Raw genomic sequence first — 18,195 nt, forward strand, 5'->3', positions numbered from 1 at the left:
ATCTACAAATTACATGAACATACAGAGACCAGGAGAGGAAAAAAAGTAATTGAGAAAAGAAGTTAATTATTTTTATATATTTTCTTTATCTATAGTTTATGAATAATGGATTTTGGGGAATTCATGGCTTGAGCATAGATTTGATTTTGTCTTTATATTATCAAGATCAAGAGTATCGAAAGAAAAGGCACAGATTAGTCCCAATGTATGTATCTACCCAATTACTATATTTATTATTAGATAGACATGTACAAGAATTGTAGCTAAAAATTCCCACTGTGCCTCCATATTACACACACAATAGTAACCAAGAATTTAACCAGGTGGAGATGGTGCATATATTTAATCCCAGCAGTCAAGAGACAGAGAAAGTTGGATCTCTGAGTTCAAGGCCAGTCTGGTCTAAAGAGGAAGTTACAAGATAGCCAGTGCTACATAGATAAACCCTGTCTCAGAAAATTAACAAGGAATTTCTCTAAGACCTAATTTCATGGAGTGAAAAAATTACCAAATGTTTTGACCTAATGGATTATAAATTGCTATCTAATTTCACATCATCTACTGTGTGAAATTCTCAGGCACCTTTAAAGCATTCAATCTCAAACAACGGAGTAACTTTCTCTCTACAGGAGATGTCCCTTGTTAACCATGAAAAGTAAAACTATTTGATTTGCAACTCCTTCATCAGGGTCTGCCCCTCACCTTCCAAAGATCGCTCTCACCTCCTCAATTCTTTGCCCTTCTCCTATAGGATATTAGAATCAATTAGCTGAGGATTCTGGATCTTAGAGTGGGAACAGCATCCACAGAGTAGATGATAGGGACAATGCATGACAGCTTACACAGCAAAGCATCCCCCACAATCAAACTTAACAGTGTTATTAGTAAGAAAGGCTGTTTTAACCCCTGAAAGTCTCCATCAGTCATCACCACAATCTCTCATTTTTGCTGAATTTGACCTAAAACATGTACTTTGTGCCTAGACCTGCCTTCCCAAAGTTATATTTGAAAACACTGCTTCTGACTCCCTATGTACTTAAAACTGTTTTAAGATGGTAATCAACAATAAATCCAGGAGTTTCCCATTCTTTGAACACAACTTCTGTCTCATCATGTCTCCAGTGTGCTCTTCCCCCATATTCTTATATAAAACAACTGACATGCTCCATTCATCATTACTTCTCTGGTCTCCTTTGCTTTTTAAAATAACATGCCAAGGACTTTGGCAAAAGGTGAGAATAGTAATGGACTGCCATTCTGTTTCATGACACTCAATCCATTTTGATACCCTCAGACATGATTTGGGTTTCGTATTCCATAACACTAATAGTCCATTACCTTTCTCTCCTTTTGCCAAAGTCCTTGGCATTTTACTTTAAAAACCAAAGGAGACCAGAGTGGTGATGATGAATGGAGTGCATCAGTTGTTTTATATGTGAATATGGGGAAGAACTTGCTGAGACCCGAGGAGACAGAAGTTGTATTCAAGAATGAGAAACTGCTGGATTTATAGTTGATTATCATGTTAAAAGAGTTTTAAGTAAATAGGGAATCAGAATCAGTGTCTTTGAATGTAACTTTGAATGGGAAGGCAGGTCTAAGCACAAAGTACTTGTTTTAGGTCAAAGTCAGCAAAATTGTGAAATCTGGTGATGACTGATGGAGACATTCATGGGTTAAAACAGCCTTTCTTACTAATAACAATGTTAAGGTTGATGGTGGGAAGTGCTTTGTTGAGCAAGCTGTCATGCATTGTCCCTGTCATCTACTCTCTGGATGCTGTTCCCACTCTAAGATCAAGAATCATCAGCTAATTGATTCAAAAGTCCTTCAGAAGAAGGGCAAAGAATTGAGGAGGTGAGAGTGGTCTTTGGAAGGTGAGGGGAAGGCCCTGATGAAGGTGCTGCAAATTGAATAGCTTTACTTTTCATGGTTCACATGGGACATCTCCTATAGAGAGAAAGTTAATCAGTTGCTTGAGAATGAAGGCTTCAAAGGTACCTCAGGAGTTAACACTGTAGCTGATGTGAAATTAGACAGCATTTTATAATCTGTTGGGTCAAAACATTTGCTACTTTTTTCCCTTTAAGAAATTAGGTCTTAGAGAAATTCCTTGTTAATTTTCTGAGGGTTTCTCTATGTAGCCCTGGCTATCTGGGAACTTCCTCTGTAGACCAGACTGGCCTCTCTCTCCTGAGTGCTGGGATTAAAGATATGTGGGACTATCACCTGGTTAAATTCTTGGTTACTATTGTGAGTATAATGTGGAGGCACAGTGGGAATTTTTATTTACAATTTTTGTAAATGTCTATCTAATTGTAAATATAGTAATTGGTAGCTACTTACTCTGGGACTATGTGCCTTTTCTTTAGATAGCTCTTAATCTTGATAATATAAAGACAGAATCAACTATATGCTCAAGGCATGAATTCTCCAAAATCAATTATTCATAAACTTGAGATAAAGAAAACACATAGGAATAATTAAATCCTTCCATCAATTATTTTGTTCCTCTCCTGGTCTCTGTATGTTCATGTAATTTGTAGATTGTCCCCTGGTAGCAAAAGCTACTGAGAGAAGGGAATAACTGATCTCATTCTTATGTTAACTTTCAGGTCAAAGAACAGTTAAGAATTGTTGAAGAACAAAGAAAGATTCATGAGGAAAGGATGAAACTACAACAAGAATTACAATACCAACAAAAAGAAGTGCAAATTATTAACCAGGACAAGGGGAAGTCCAGGCAAAACTTGTCCTTCTCATTAAAAACCCAGGATTGAATGGCAGACTCTGAACTTTATACAAAGAAAAATGGAAAAACTTCATATTGTAGCTTCATATTGAGGTCGTATTTTATTTTTTATTTTTTGCTTGTTTGCTTTAATTTGGAAAGTTAGCTTGTTCTCATATGGGCTATGCTCTGTAGTCCCTTTATTTTTCCCACTTTTTCTCCATTACGTCAGATCCTTATCAGATAATTACTTTCTTCTAGAAGTGTTGTATTTTTTTCACCTGTTGGGATTCTGTACATGTTGATGGCCTGCTGACGAGCAGGTCACTTGGTCAATAGCTTGGTCTGTTAAGGTGTTCACTGACCACTGACTTTGGGATTATACTCTGTTTACTTTGTCATAATGTGGTTTTGCTGACTTTTTGTTTTCTATGCATTTATAAACAGAGAAAAAGTTGGTAATTGCATTGCAAAATATCCAGGGTTTAGCTGGACTGTCTGGTGTTGACACAGCCGTGTCCTTGTGATACTGTGGCTCTTGGTGTTCCTGGTAACAGGAAAGGATAACAGTTGGTGACCTGCTACAGAAGTACCCACAGTGTCGTATGGTCTTTGTTAGACTTTTCTTTCTTCCTTTGACAAAATCAAAGAAGCATTCCCTATTGTAAATAAATGATTTTGCTCAATAAAGTCTTAAATTCATATGTTTAAGCAATTTTTTGGAGTTCTGATAAGACTAAATAGTGATTTACTTTAGAAAACTTGGAACTGTGCTAGATTTCCTCTGGTTTATAGTTTTCACAGTGTTTGTATGTACATTAAATTAGTAATTAGTTTTTAATTAGTAATTTAATTAGTAATTAAATTTAATTACATTAAATTGTAAATTAGTACTACTTATATTTTTGCAGACACTACTTTATGCTGATCAGAGATAAAACATCAAGTATTATCTTTGAAAAATCCTAAACCTGTTCCTCTATGAACTATTAAGTCACTTTCAGAGAGGGTGGACTATCAGATAGATATTGACTTTGTATGTTCAATAGGGCCAAAATATCTTTATCCTTCCATGTTCATTTGTGGGATAAACACATTTAAAATGACTCAGTTTTTGGTTAAGAGATTTATTTTCTCACTTTATTATCAATTCAGATGTTCCCTTTAATTCCCAGTTTTGTTTTCTTGGGTTATTTAAAAATTTTGGTGCATTATAGTATTAACTGTTTATTGTTTATTTTTATTATAGTATTTAAAATTTGTAGTTATTGCCATTAATATTGTAAAGTTTGCAGAGTTCTCAACTATATAAACGAAACCTTTAAATTAGCTTGGTATGAGGAGTCTTCAATGCTTAAAATGAAGGTTCCTAGGCAAGGACTATAGTTTCACTTAGGATGTAGCAAATGAGACTGTTGCTGTTCTGAATCATGAGTTGGTCACTTAACTGTACTAGTATACACTGTGTGTATGAGTCTGTGTGCATGTACGCACACATGTCCCGTCCTGCCTGTGTCTGTGTGCCCAACATTGAACATTTTCCATGCTGCTATTAGGTTGAGCTTCTGGTATTCAGTTGTCTCCAATTCTGTTGTTTTCTACCCAGAGCCATTTGTGCACTTGGCATAACTGGCCATGAGACTGTTGAAGATGGGAGTTACCACCGCTCCAGGAAGTCATGTGAATACTTGATACTAGGTTTACTAACTGGAAAGGACCTGAAAGTACTGCTGAAGGGCAAACACAGGGAGATGGATATAGGTGTTCCCCAGCAGTAGAAGGCTTATCTTTCCATTTGTTGGAATTCCATTTAACTGGTCTTGATTCTTTGCCATCTGTGTTGTGTGTTGATGGTTTTAGAAGTCACTTGTCCTGGTGAAGAACACTGTCACCCTATTTTTGGTTGCATTGGCTAATGCACAGCACCATACGTCTTTTAGCTAGTTGCCATTTTGTTGGCATGATTGGGATGCTCTCTCTCTCTTGTGTGGTGTACAGTGAGGTTGCGGTTACTAGAGTAAGTGATTTGTGAAACAGCAACAGATCTGGACAGAATCCTGTGTTCCAACCCCCCAAATTCTTTCTAAAGCAAACCCCAGAGCTTTTCTACTTATTAGAACGTTCTGCAAGTTACCAAAGGAAAGTCCACCCAGATATAGTTGGTGGAGCTTTGAAAGCTCTGTTCTTGGGTGTGGCAGGAAGTGGAGAAGGGGAGCTGCAGGGAGAGAGGTCAGGAAATGGGGAGCGGGGTCGCGATTGGCGCCAGGCAGGCGGGCACTGCGGGTGGCCTGCGAAGATTGGCGCTGCCCCGCGAGTCCATCCTAACTTGGGTCCTGCCGGCCTGATCACTTGGTGCCTGAATCAGGCCAGGAGGCCCTCGATCAGAGGCTGGAAGGCATCCCCCAAGGGCATAGGCTCTGCACTGGTCACCAAGTGTGCAGAACTGGGAGCAGCTTGGCCAGGGCCATTGCCGGGTCCAGGAGGGACTCTGCGTGGAAGTCCTATTGGGGACTTTGGATGGTTTTCTCCAGAACTGCCATCTCCAGGCCAACAGTTTTATAGCCGATCTACTGGAATTCCTCGAACTCCAGGTAAGTGGCGTCCACGATCCCTTTTGCTCACCCGGCCTGCACCTGTGCCGGGAGTCCGCCATGTGGTTCAGGCGGGAGGATGCCTCAGAGCCTGTTTTTAGATCCTGAGGCGCCCGTCCCCCACCCCCTACCCCACCACGTTGCTCTAGGAGGGGACCGGCTGGACTTGCGAGCCCGGGCTCCAAGTGGTTCTTCCTGGGGATCCAAACTCAAGTGCTCCAGGGTGTCCGACTCCCTGGCGACTCGGGTGGCCCCTCGGGAAAGGTGTCTCATGGCTCTACCAGGCTCTACCCGGCCCTCCCTTCTTTGTGGAGAATGGAGGACGTTGCCACTAAAGGGGCTGCAGGCGCGCAACGACTGGCAGGCTCCGGAGCCGGGTAGAGATGCTGGGCTCTCAGGGAGCGGGTAAGGCACTGCCCGGTTCCCCGAGGGAAGGCAACAGACACTGGGGGTCTCGGGCAGTGGGATGACCCTTTGGGGAGGGTACAGTGGGCCTGCAGTGTCCGGGAGCCAGAGTGAATCGGAGTCTGTTCCACAGCCCTGACGTGCACCTCGGAGCTCACTGGCTCTGGGGAGAACTCTGGCTGCCCTCCCTCTGCACGCCGGCCTCTCCCTTCGGGTCCGAAACAGAGGCCCAGGCTCCGCATTGTCCGGAGAGCGGGTTCAGTTTTAAAAAGCCTTTTGGTAAAGCTCAGAGCCATGCCCAGTCAATGCCGCTGCCTATAGTATTTGGGGAGTCGCTAGTCCCTAGATCAGACTTGCTTTTAGCAAAGCACAGGGAGGGGAGAAAGTCAGGCTTGAGACTAACTTTTAGGTCTGGGATCCCAGGGTGCGCTCTGGTTTAGAAAATGCCAGCCATCCTTTGGGATTTGAGGCCAGGGTCTCGGGAACCTCACATGGGTGCTGCTATTTCCTCATCTTCCAAATATGGCCAGAAAGTGCTGTGGGGAATTCTGGTATCAGCCCTGGGAGAGTGTGGAGACTCTGGGTGGCTCCTCGATCTTAGTGCGGACTGAGTATAGCACTCAGGCCTGTACAGGCAGTCACTCTAAGCACTCAGCTAGCTCCTTTGCCACAAATACCGTATATTCCACATGACATTACTCATTTACATGCTGGTTTCTATATAAACTGGGTCACACATTTACACTTTACTCTTGTATCTGTCAGTTAATGGTCAGTCTCCCACAAGATTTTAGGTTGGAATCGTTGTTGTTTCATTTTTTTTTTTTTTTGCAGTTTTCTGCTTGGTGTCCGTTGAACCTTGTCACTTGAAAATAGGCTTGTGGTGGTAATATGCAAATTGCCTGAGTGATTGCTGTGCCCCAAACACTGACATGACCTTTGTCCAGGGCATGGTGCTGCTCTGAGCAGTCTGTTCTCTTCCTCTTGTAAGACCGCCAATCCTGTTGCTTTCAGGCCCCACATTTATAATCTGATTTAACCCTGGTGAGTTCCTTAGCCGCTCCAAGCCCAAGTACAGTGGGTTGTAATGGGCACTGAAGCTTTAATGTATGTTTTAGGAGAACACATTTCAGCTTCTGGCATCATAGAATACACATTCTCACGAGCTTAGACTAGGGTTGCATCTCGCTAATAAAGTCACCCAAGTGTGAAGCTGAGCAGTATTATCCAGGGAACACCAAAGTGCTTAGTATCTGGCACTTATCAGTTAATCATGGTGTGTCTAAAGGTGATTTTCAAGCCAGTTTCCTATCCTTTCTTTTTGCAGGTGCTAACTTTGGGTCCCTTCTTGGAGTAGGAGGAAGAGCTGTTCTCTACTTTTCAGAACTACGGAAAAACTAAAGAGAACCAATGTAAATAAGCTGAACTCTCTTCTGGCCTCTCCCCTTTCGAGACAGCACCACTTCACCCTGTAAGGAGCCTGAAGAATTAGACCAGTCACTATGAATGTGACCAGCTTGTTTTCCCTCACAAGTCCAGTTGTGAAGAGACTTCTAGGTTGGAAACAGGGTGATGAAGAAGAAAAATGGGCAGAGAAAGCCGTGGCCGTGTTGGTGAAAAAATTGAAGAAAAAGAAAGGGGCCATGGAAGAGTTGGAGAAGGGCCTGAGCTGCCCGGGACAGCCAAGTAACTGTGTCACCATTCCCTGCTCCCTGGATGGCAGGCTGCAGGTGTCCCACCGGAAGGGATTGCCTCATGTCATTTATTGCCGAGTGTGGCGCTGGCCGGACCTCCAGAGCCGCCATGAACTGAAGCCTCTGGATTGCTGTGAGTTTCCTTTTGGTTCCAACCAGAAGGAGGTGTGCATCAACCCCTATCACTATAAGCGCGTGGAGAGCCCTGGTGAGTGGGGTGGACTGTGTGTGCACCGTGAAGCCTGTTGAGACCAGAGCAATAACTCCTTTCTGTTGTGGGGTGTAATTCCAAAATATCTGGGGGAAGTTTTGTGTGTATTCATACATGCATGTGCAAAAAGAGCACAGGAACTCTATCTACTCAGCTTTTGCTCACTGTAACAAGTGTCTGTAACAATCACTTTATAAAGAGGAAGGTTTACTTTACTTCATGATTTTGAAAGTATCAGCCCTTCGTCCCATTGGCTCCAGGGCTCTCTGTCCTGTAGCACTATGGCATCCTGGGGTAGAATGGTGGCAGAGAAGAGCTCATGTCACAAGAGGAAGGACTGGAGCCCTACTGTTCCCTCCAGTGTCTAGGAGACTTCCCACTAGGCTGAGGGGACAAGCCTTCAGCACCTGAACATTTGGGGGTACATTCCAATCCAAATTTTAGCAGTCCTGGAGTATTTCATACATGTTAAAGGCCTCCTTCCTTCTAAGTGACTTTGTTTAGAAACAGGTTCTGAAAATTGAGGTTTGTGTCTGGATTTGCTTTCTATGGTTCACATTGGTTCTGTGTGTCTTTCCAGCAATTTAGCTGTGCAGTACGTCAGCAGACAACAGAAGCACCGGGTCTTGTCATGTGCACTAAAGGAAGGGCACGGTGGGGCAGCTGTGACCAGTTCAACTTCATGTTTCACGACAGCACTCTTTTTTATCTGTATTGAAGTGTGCTTGTGTTGTGTTGTGTTCCCTGTGGGCTATGTTCTGCTGTGTGAGGAACTGATGCTGTTACTTTAAGATATCTCACTCTTTACCTGTGTGGTTGGGCTATGGTAAAAACTGGAGTCGGCCTCTTGCATCTATGGATTCTGCAGATATACATAGAGGCAGCTACAGATGAAAATAGTTAGAAAAAGAACTCTGTCTCTACTGAGCAGGCCGACTTCCTTTCTGATACTTTCTCTTTCAGTTTTGGAGGTTGAAAAAGTCAATGGACTTCATTCTTTTTGGGGCTCAGAGCCCAGGAACTCTTGGTGGGAGGGCCTGCTTCCTTTTCTTCACATCAAGCCTCTGACTAGGTATGATGGCCACCATATAGGGATCAGAGGTGCTCGTACCGGATGCTGCCCAGGGTCACCAGTGCTGGAGGTCCTCGTATAGGTTGGCTTGCATTGGCCTGACCTCAGCTTAGTGACCACCACAGATCTGCCCCTCCCAGAGTCTCAGGGTTAATCCACCCATTGTTCTGGAAGGAGTCCAGGGCCTTGAGAGGTGACTGGGCTAGGTGCTATGTGCCTTCTTGCTTACTCCTCTTGATCCAGCTCCTGGAGCAGTGCAGCCTGCATGACTGACTCCTGTGGATGCCTAGACTCGGTGGCAGCAGCTAGCAAAGGACAGAAGACCCTCTTATTCTCTAAACAGCGCAGTGACTATCTCACAATATTTATATCGTGTTAGGGATCGCAGGTGGTTCAGATCTGATTTAAAGTGTGGGTGACGCAGACACATACAGGCCCACATAGATACTGTGCCGTGTTACACCAGGGACTGAGCGTCTGCAGATGAGGGCTTCCACGGGAGCTCTGGTACCAGTCTCCCGTGGATATCAACCACTACATTCTGAATTTATATAGTTTGCCCTAGAGCTTGGTTCTACATCTGGACAGGCAGATCAGTTGACAAGTGGTTCTGTATTGAAGCATTGAGTTGCCACAGTGTCTGTCATTCAGGATGGTTTTGTTGATGGGTTGGTTCACTTAGCTGATTATTTCTGAGAGTCCCCAAATATGGATGGTGTCAGATTTGGGTGGCCTCCCTCCCTGTTCCTGTTCCCAGGATGGCCAGGTGACTTTTCTCTCACAGGAACTTCAGACCCCAGGGGTAGACTGCAAACTTCCAGCTCAACCATCCAATAATATGTTGGCCTCCAAAGGCCTTTTGTATTTTTGTGGAATATATAAGTCATGTAAAAGTAAAGACTAAGGAATAATTTGCAAAGGCTTTTGTGTCCACTGCCTGATTTTAAGAAAGAGTGGATATAAACTAAACCTTTCTCATTTGTCTCTCTGTTTTCTTTCTGTCCCCAGTGCTTCCTCCCGTGCTGGTTCCCAGGTACAGTGAGTACAACCCTCAGCACAGCCTTCTGGCACAGTTCCGTAACTTGGGACAGAATGAGCCTCACATGCCACCGAACGCCACGTTTCCAGATTCCTTCAGGCAGCCCAGCACCCACCCGTTTCCCCACTCATCCAATAGCAGCTACCCCAACTCCCCAGGCAGTAGCAGCAGCAGCAGCACCTACCCTCACTCCCGCACCAGCTCAGACCCAGGCAGCCCTTTCCAGATGCCAGGTAGGAGGGGGCATTCGGGGACGCTGCCTGCCTTGGGGAGGTGGGTGGGGGTGGCCTGTGGGGCGGGGGCACAGTGGGTGGAACCCTGAGCACATCCTGGTGAACCAGTGCTTGGAGAATATCAATGTAGGGAGGGGAGTTGTACATACAGCTGGAGAAGAGGATGGCTTGTTTGAGTCCTGTTACGTTTTGAAGCAGCTGCATCCTTCTTTGAGTGGCACAATTATTCCAGTCTCTGCTCTCCATAAAAAGAAAGGGGAATATGTCATATTACACACACTGCTGTTCTGAGAAGCGGCTTCGGCGAGCTTTTCCAACATTGAAGAACCCTTGTTATCAATGCAGCGGCAGAAGAGCTAATTACTCGGGTATCCGCCCGACCCATTTAATTAGATTCATTTTGCCAGTGATGTAATTCCAAAAAGTATGTTAATATGCTTTTTACAGCAAGGAAATGCAACAGAAGTGATGGAGAACATTGCTTGTTTAACTTAGCAAAGAAGAAAACCAGTCACTTTCCTGTTTTAGTCATAACTGATGGTGTAATAGTGACTAATTAGAGGATTACACTTTTCAGATTACAGGTTAGTAAACAAGCATCTCAAATATTAGTGCCAGAGCTCTTGCCAGTCGACATCAAGAGGGACACGATAAATAAAAGATCATCATGAAATGCATGGATATTTTTGGGAGGGAAAATGATGGGACAGGATGTTTATAGAGCCACTTAAGGTGCTTTACATTAAATTTTACTTCAGCATCCATGTTGTACCTTCAGAAATTAAAACGTGATCCATGCTTTATTGCTTCCTCCGTTCCCAACTATAAGGAAAAGGAAAATGTTTACCTAAAGCTATCCTCTGACCCCTGCATACATGTGCACACACATGCATCTGTGTACTCTTGAGCAGGCCTAATCATACGCAAAAGCTCTCAGTGCAGAGGAGAGTCTGTGCCTGAAGCATGTAATTTTTTTTCTTTCAAACTTTGTAGCTGATATACCAACAACTGCTTACCAGCCTCCTCAAGATGCCATGGCCCAGGATGGCTCTCAGCCAATGGACACGAATATGATGGCACCTGCACTGCCCTCCGAGATCAACAGAGGAGGTAAAATGAGTTGTCAGAGTTTTGTCTGTATGTCCTGTCCTAATGTTACTTTTACTCATTTAGACCTTAAAAAGGTAGCTGTTTGAGAAACATGGAAAAAACGTTTTGCTGTTGTTTTAAGCCTAATGCAAAGAATTCTCTAGAGCCCATCTTTTTCCTTAAACTCTGTCACAGTCCAATATGAGATCTCAGAATAGAATATGGAGGTCTCAGATTCCCACTGGTCTCTGAAACGTCCGTACACAGTGCTCTGCCATTTTGTGTTACATAGTTAGGTGAAGAGAGTTTCCAGCACTGGTGGTTAGAAAACTGAACTGTCAGTCACCTCTAAAGACAATCTGAGATGCTGTATGTTGACCAGTGTTGAATAATCAGCCACGATTTATTAATTATGGAAAAATAAACAAGCATATCTGTGTCCTTAGAATGCTAATTTGTTTTCACCTTCAATAAATGAGTAAGTGATATATATTATCATATATTATATGCATTTATATACATATATGCACATATATCAAATAACTGTTTAAAATGCATCTGTCTATGATTTGTTACTAATAAATATGGGTTTGTATGGCTGTTTCACATACCTATATACACAGGAGGTTGTTAAAAATCTCTGTGCTTACTGAGATAGTCAGAGGAAATGACTGAGTCCTGTTTTACATAACAAATGCATCTGTTATTTATATGCTCATGTGTTTTCACATCTTCAGAATAGCCCCTATGCCACTTTTGGATTTTTTATTTGGGGAGCAAGATACCCTGTGTTGGGCTGTAATGGTCATGATGAGATTATCTCTGTTACCCCCAAATAGAGACTTATTTTTAAGTTTTTTCCTTTAAAATACCTTAAAACATGTTCCCAGTTGGAGCCATTTAAAAATCACGTAGTATTTTCAGAGGAAAAAACTTTGACTATTCTCCTGTTGTTACCTGTGGTGGATTCCCAGAACATGGGTCAGCAAGCTACAGCCGGCACACAGATCAGCCCACTTTCTGTTTTTGTAAACAAAGCTTTATTAGAACACACTTGTGCCCATTTGTTACGTATTATCTATGGCTAGGTTTTTTTTTTTTATTTGTTGTTGTGGTTACAAAGGCAGAGTGGAATAGTTGTGATAAAGACCATATGTCTCACAAGATCTTCCAGGCCTTTTATAGGAAAAAATGTGTCCACGTGTAAACCAAATGAATAGCATTTTTAACAATGCTGAAAGCTGATAGAAGGCCTATGTGACAGATGGCACAGCCTTCTCTGGGGTTTGGCACTTTTGAATTACTAAAGCTTTGCTCCTTTAAGAGCAGCAGACACGGAAACATTGCCTAGAAAGAAACAAGGGAAATAGTATATTTTCAGTTAAGCTACTTATATAAACAAATAACTGGCTGGTTATGTTAAGAACATGGCAGCATTCTGGAAACACAGGCAGGCTGAACGCTGTAAGTTAGAGGCCTGCCTGGTATACAAAGCTACAAAGAAACTGTGTCTCGAAAAACCACAAGCAATCAAACAAAAGGATGTGGAAGTCTTCCTCCTCCTCCTCCTCCCCCTCCTCCTCCTCCTCCTCCTCCTCCTTCTCCATCTCCCAGTCCTGGTGGATTTTCTTTCCATTTCTTATGTTTGTATACTGAATCCCCATGAGGCTCATTAGAGCAATGATCAAGTTGGCAATGGTGTGGTTTGTGTGCCTGGGCTCTCAAAAGGCATGCATAAGAGGTTTGGATGCAGAAAGGGCTCTTTTCCCAGCCTTTTGGTTGAAAGCATTTAGAAGCATTTTCTGTTTGGAGATTCATCAGCCTTAAGAGATTGGGCCTAACAAGCTGCATCCTCTTGGTAAACCTGTGTAGTTTCTATTGTTGGCCCATTCTGGGAATGGAGAGACAAACACACCCGCTTGGCATGACTTGAAGCAAATAGAAGGAAGCCAGCATGGAGTCTGGATGAGAGAGATATGATTTATTCAGAAGGAATGGCCAGCTGGCACGGTTTCTTCCTGAGCTATAGCAAAACTGGAGCTTCAGCCATCACTAGCTCTTGTGAAGCCAAGCAGATTCTTCATGATAGGAAGAAGTTCGTTTTCAAGGCTTCGAGAAAGCAGAGGTCTGCCATGGCTTTGCCAAAAGCTGTTCCTTATTCACCAGCCCATTGGCACATTTCCGGGCCCCTCCTGTTCCTGTGCCTCTTGCTTTCTCATTGGTCACTGTGTTTCTTGTAGGCAGTGTGCCAGCAGGAGTGATTTAAATTATTTCTTTATGTTAATGAGCAAGTTATAAGTCATTTGTATTCAGCAAGTGCTGTTGCCATGCTAGCTGAGCTGGTATTTCATATCTCTGCCAGTTCCCCAATGAAAGGATAATGCCGCCCTTAGTAAGAAGTACATTGGATCTCACAGAAATGACCCATGTGATCCTCGTAGTTGCCATTCCCTGTCTTCGTTCCACCGTGCTCAGCCAGTTTTACAATGCGGTTTCTGGTTGGGGTGCTCCAGGTGTAACTGTGAGCAAATTTCTTTCCTTCTTGCAGATGTTCAAGCTGTTGTTTATGAGGAACCAAAGCACTGGTGCTCTATTGTGTACTATGAGCTCAACAACCGCGTGGGTGAAGCGTTCCAGGCCTCCTCCACAAGCGTGTTGGTGGATGGTTACACTGATCCTTCCAACAACAAGAACCGCTTCTGCCTTGGGCGGCTCTCCAACATTAACCGGAACTCCACAATAGAAAACACCAGGCGACATATTGGAAAAGGTGCGTGTCCCTTTACCCCTCCTGCAAACGTTCATCTTTTCTTCCTCTAGAAGTGACCCCATCATTCTTGTGGCAAATGCCAAATGTTCAGATGCTGCTGTTCACAGGAGATTTCCAAATGGCCACTAAACCAAGGGTAAGCCCAGCCCCCATGTTCAAATTAAAGCAATTCCCTTTGCAGGTGTGAACACTTTGCTTTTGTGTAAGCTCAGTGTCAGTGCTGGTGTGGGTCAGCTGATCATTGCACTCACAGTGCTGATGTAACACAATCATTCTGGAAAGTCATTTGGCAAAGTGATTCAAATCCTTCGATCCAGCCCCTTAACTTCCAGGAATGTCTCTTATAGATATTAGTAAAAACCGTCCAGTAACATTTGTCATGACTGCATTAGTAGATAATTAGTGTCAATACTGGTCTGCTGAGGGAGCCTGGCTAAACAGTTACAGCAGCAAGTCATACAGAATTGTGACAGTTTGCAACAAAGGCTTTAATGATTGCAAAACCGGACACAGTATTGCAGACTGTTAATTAACAAGCATTTTCCTCTGTTGCTGAAGGAATGTCAATATTTTCCACATCTTTATATTTCATATATTGTCTTAATTTTCTAAAATGAAAAGACATCATTTTTAATATCAGGGAAAGGTGTTTTTTTTCTTCTTAAAAAGTTTTCTCACTGGGTGTTGGTGGCGCATGGCTTTAATCCCAGCACTCGGGAGGTAGAGGCAGGCAGATATCTGTGAGTTCGAGGCTAGCCTGCTCTCCAGAGCTAGTGTCAGGATAGGCTCCAAAGATGCACCGAGAAACCCTGTCTTGAAAAAACCAAAAAAAAGTTTTCTCTATATTTTTGTTCTTAAATATATCTCTGTATACCACTAAACAAAATGGATTTCTGCCACAGTGGGTAGAGCTGATACTGGAGTCTTAGCCCTGTGTGTCTGTAGAAATGCCACATTGTGTTTCCTCAGACAGTCTCACTAGCGTTTTCTATTAAGCCATTCCAACTAAGCACCTTCTTAGCTCAAAGTCACACTACCTGCCTGTTTGCTAGCCTCTTCTTACTCCCTCGTGAGTCTTAGCCAGAGGGTCCATCTTCCTTTTTGAAGATTTGCTTTTGTTTATTTTCTGTGTATATAACGGGGCACATAGTGGTCAGAGGACAAATTTGCAGAATTGGTTCTCCCCTTCGTCCTGCTTTAATAGGAGGGGGTCCAGGACACTCCCTGCTTCTCCCTGAGAAGGGGGGAAGCTGCCTGGTCTTTCAGCATCCTATGTTATAAGACGTTTTCAATTATTGTTTTTTGTACTTATTTCGGTGAGCTCCTTTTTCTCACAGTATGTTTTTTTTTCTATTTAAAAAGTGTCTGTTTTAACTAGACCTCATGTCTTACAGCTTCCAGCAGTAATTCTTCAATCGGGGTTTCATTCCTCTGTGTTTATTGATCATCCCTTCTCTCTCTCTGAACTTTTCTAAACAATTTAGTCTTGGCATAAATGCAGAAGACTTTAAGCACGCAGGATACCCCAGGAAACTACAGGTTTTATTGTGCTTTATTTTTAGAGCGTACGTATACTTTCAACTCTGGTTAAGCAGGACATTAAATACCAAAATGAAAATGTCAACCATTATTATTTTTGAGAGACTTGTTTGTTCCTGAACACACTGGTTATCACAAGCATAACATAGTTAGCTAGATGTCTGTCAGAATGGCTATGTGAGTGGCCAAACTTGACTCTTCCCGGGTGCCTTTCAGCCTATGACTGACATGGTGTATCCTCTCACAGGTGTCCACCTGTACTATGTTGGAGGAGAAGTGTATGTCGAATGCCTGAGTGACAGCAGCATCTTTGTGCAGAGTCGGAACTGCAACTACCATCATGGGTTTCATCCCACCACTGTCTGCAAGATCCCCAGTGGGTGTAGCTTGAAAATTTTCAACAACCAAGAGTTTGCTCAGATACTGGCACAGTCTGTGAACCATGGTTTTGAGACCGTGTATGAACTCACCAAAATGTGCACTATTCGAATGAGTTTCGTGAAGGTGAGCAGTACCCGCCCATCTCATTCAGGCCTGACCCCCGCCTCACCCCTGCTATTTACAATATGTATACCTGTGCCTTCCTGGTATATATTCCTATCATTGTCCACTAAGAGCACCATTGTCCAAGAGGTTGTCATGGGAACTTAGAATATAGTCCTCTCCTCCCACCTCGCAGGTCCCAGAGATGGAACTCAGGTCTCCAGGCTTGGTGACAGGCACCTTTATCTCCCCCTGCCTCCCAGTCATCATGCCGTTTATTCCGGGTCAAGCTAAGGGTTTAATAGAGTCCAGGCTGGATCATGTCTTATTCCAGAAGCAGGCAGCCTAGTCAGTCTGTGTGTCTCAGCAGTCCTTACGGCTCATATCAGCCTGGGGAGGGACAGCCTAGTGAATCTTGTCAGTTTCAGTAAAGCTTTTACGATGTTTGCTTCCTGGGTTTTAAGGACTTTGCCTAGAGGGTGGAGTGTTTCACCTCCCCTTAAAACATTCAGCAATTCTGGAGCTTCCCTATAAGACAGAAGGTTTTATCTTTGAAGATATTGCTACACAACATGTGTAAAAGGTGAGAGAAGAACCAACTTCACAGATTTGTTCTCTGAGCTCCACATGCACACTGTGGTGTACATTAACACACATTCATGCAACAACAACAAAAAGCTGGTGCAGTGCTGTGTGTAGTCCCAGCATGGGAGACAGATAGGATCCCTTAGGCTTGCTGGCCGCCAGTATAGCCTGATTGGCAAAAGCCCAGGTGCAGCAAGAGAACTCATCTCAGAAAATACAGTGCAGTGTGACTGAAGAAGACAGCCAGTGTAGACCCCTGTACTCTCCAGGCATGGACACACAGATAAAGGGGCAAGGGATTGTTCAGTTAAAGGTGTAGGACTCTTACAGTGGTCCTGGGTTCAGTCCCAGCATCCAGCTGAAGTGGATCACGATACCCTGTAACTCTACCTCCAGGATCCAACATCTGCTGAAATCCACGGATACCACACATTCATAGGTAAATCCATACTCAAACACGTACATATTTGCACAATTTTTAAGTAAATTATTAAAAAAATAAAGCCAGTTTGATAATACATGCCTTTTATTCCAGTGCTCAGAAATCAGACAGGTAAGCTCTGAGTTTGAGGGCAGTTTGGTCTACATAGGGAGTTTAGGCCAGCCAGGGCTACCCATTAAGAGTATGTCTTAAAAGTATAAGTAAGTAAAGTGTTAACATAACATTAATGTAGTGGGAAATAAATATTTTAAATATCTTGTTTTGGTTTTTTATTTTTTGAGACAGGGTTCCTCTGTGGCTTTGGAGGCTGTCCTGGAACTAGCTCTTGGAGACGACAATGGTCTCGAACTTACAGAGATCCCCCTGCCTCTGATTCCTGAGTGCTGGGATCTAAGCCGTGCACCTCCACCTCCTGGCTAAAATATCTTTACTCAAACAACTATTGAATGTATTTTAAATTTGTAAATACCAAAGACTAATAATATTTATTTTTTATTTGAAAAAAGGTCTCATTGTGTACCCTAACTGGTCTGGAACTCACAGAGATCTGCCTGCTCCTGCTTCCCAAATGCTGGGATTAAAGGCATGTGCCACTACACCAGACTAAATAGGTGATCCTGGGGTCCTTGGGTAGAATTTTGGTGGCCAACGTCCATCCCCAAAAATTACCCATGCTTTTGTGGTATGTTTGTTTTCTTGTGGGACATAGCCATGAGTCCAAACATAATCATGTGAACTGATCATATGATTTTTTACTTGGTAGAGTGACTCAACGAGATAGAGAGTTAAATGACACCAGTGTGCTTTCTTTTTCCTAGGGTTGGGGAGCCAAGTACCACAGGCAGGATGTCACTAGCACCCCCTGCTGGATTGAGATACATCTGCATGGCCCTCTCCAGTGGCTGGATAAAGTTCTTACCCAGATGGGTTCGCCCCACAATCCTATCTCCTCAGTGTCTTAAAGGGCCTCTGGCTTCTGTCTCTTGCAAATGTTGAACCTTGCATGTACTTGAAGGATGGATATGTCAGACGGGTGAAAACCTGTCAAGGGAGCCTTGATAATACTTGACCTCTGTGACCAACTGTTGGATTGAGAAATTAACAAATATTGGTAACATGATGTTGATATCAAGAATCTGTTTAGTTTACATTGTGACATTCTGTTGTGTGATCAACTAAAATGTTGACTTTTAGCAGGACTTTTGTGTATAGTTTTAAAGGAGATGGACAGGGCAGGGACAATTTATCTATTAGAAGAACAATCCTGTGCAGTCCTTTTGTTGGGAGTGTTTGGCAGAGTGTTACGCTAAT

General features: G+C 43.3%; 1 protein-coding gene across 3 annotated transcripts; it reads left to right on the plus strand.

The window, feature by feature from the left end:
* Positions 1-7,229: 7,229 nt before the first annotated feature.
* On the plus strand, positions 7,230-17,846 carry LOC113830739 (mothers against decapentaplegic homolog 1). 3 transcript variants are annotated; one of them, XM_027434204.2, is made up of 6 exons: positions 7,230-7,629; positions 9,713-9,976; positions 10,970-11,086; positions 13,614-13,835; positions 15,622-15,878; positions 17,703-17,846. In XM_027434204.2, the coding sequence occupies exons 1-6, from the start codon at positions 7,230-7,232 to the stop codon at positions 17,844-17,846; spliced, it is 1,404 nt and encodes a 467-aa protein (XP_027290005.1). The 3 variants fall into 3 exon arrangements, with proteins under 3 accessions (XP_027290005.1, XP_035309482.1, XP_035309483.1); XM_035453591.1 differs by lacking the exon at positions 10,970-11,086; XM_035453592.1 differs by lacking the exon at positions 10,970-11,086 and having other exon boundaries at positions 9,713-9,937.
* The last annotated feature ends 349 nt before the right edge of the window (positions 17,847-18,195 follow it).

The sequence above is a fragment of the Cricetulus griseus genome, unplaced genomic scaffold (genome assembly GCF_003668045.3).
Source record: "Cricetulus griseus strain 17A/GY unplaced genomic scaffold, alternate assembly CriGri-PICRH-1.0 unplaced_scaffold_1, whole genome shotgun sequence".
NCBI lineage: Eukaryota > Metazoa > Chordata > Mammalia > Rodentia > Cricetidae > Cricetulus > Cricetulus griseus.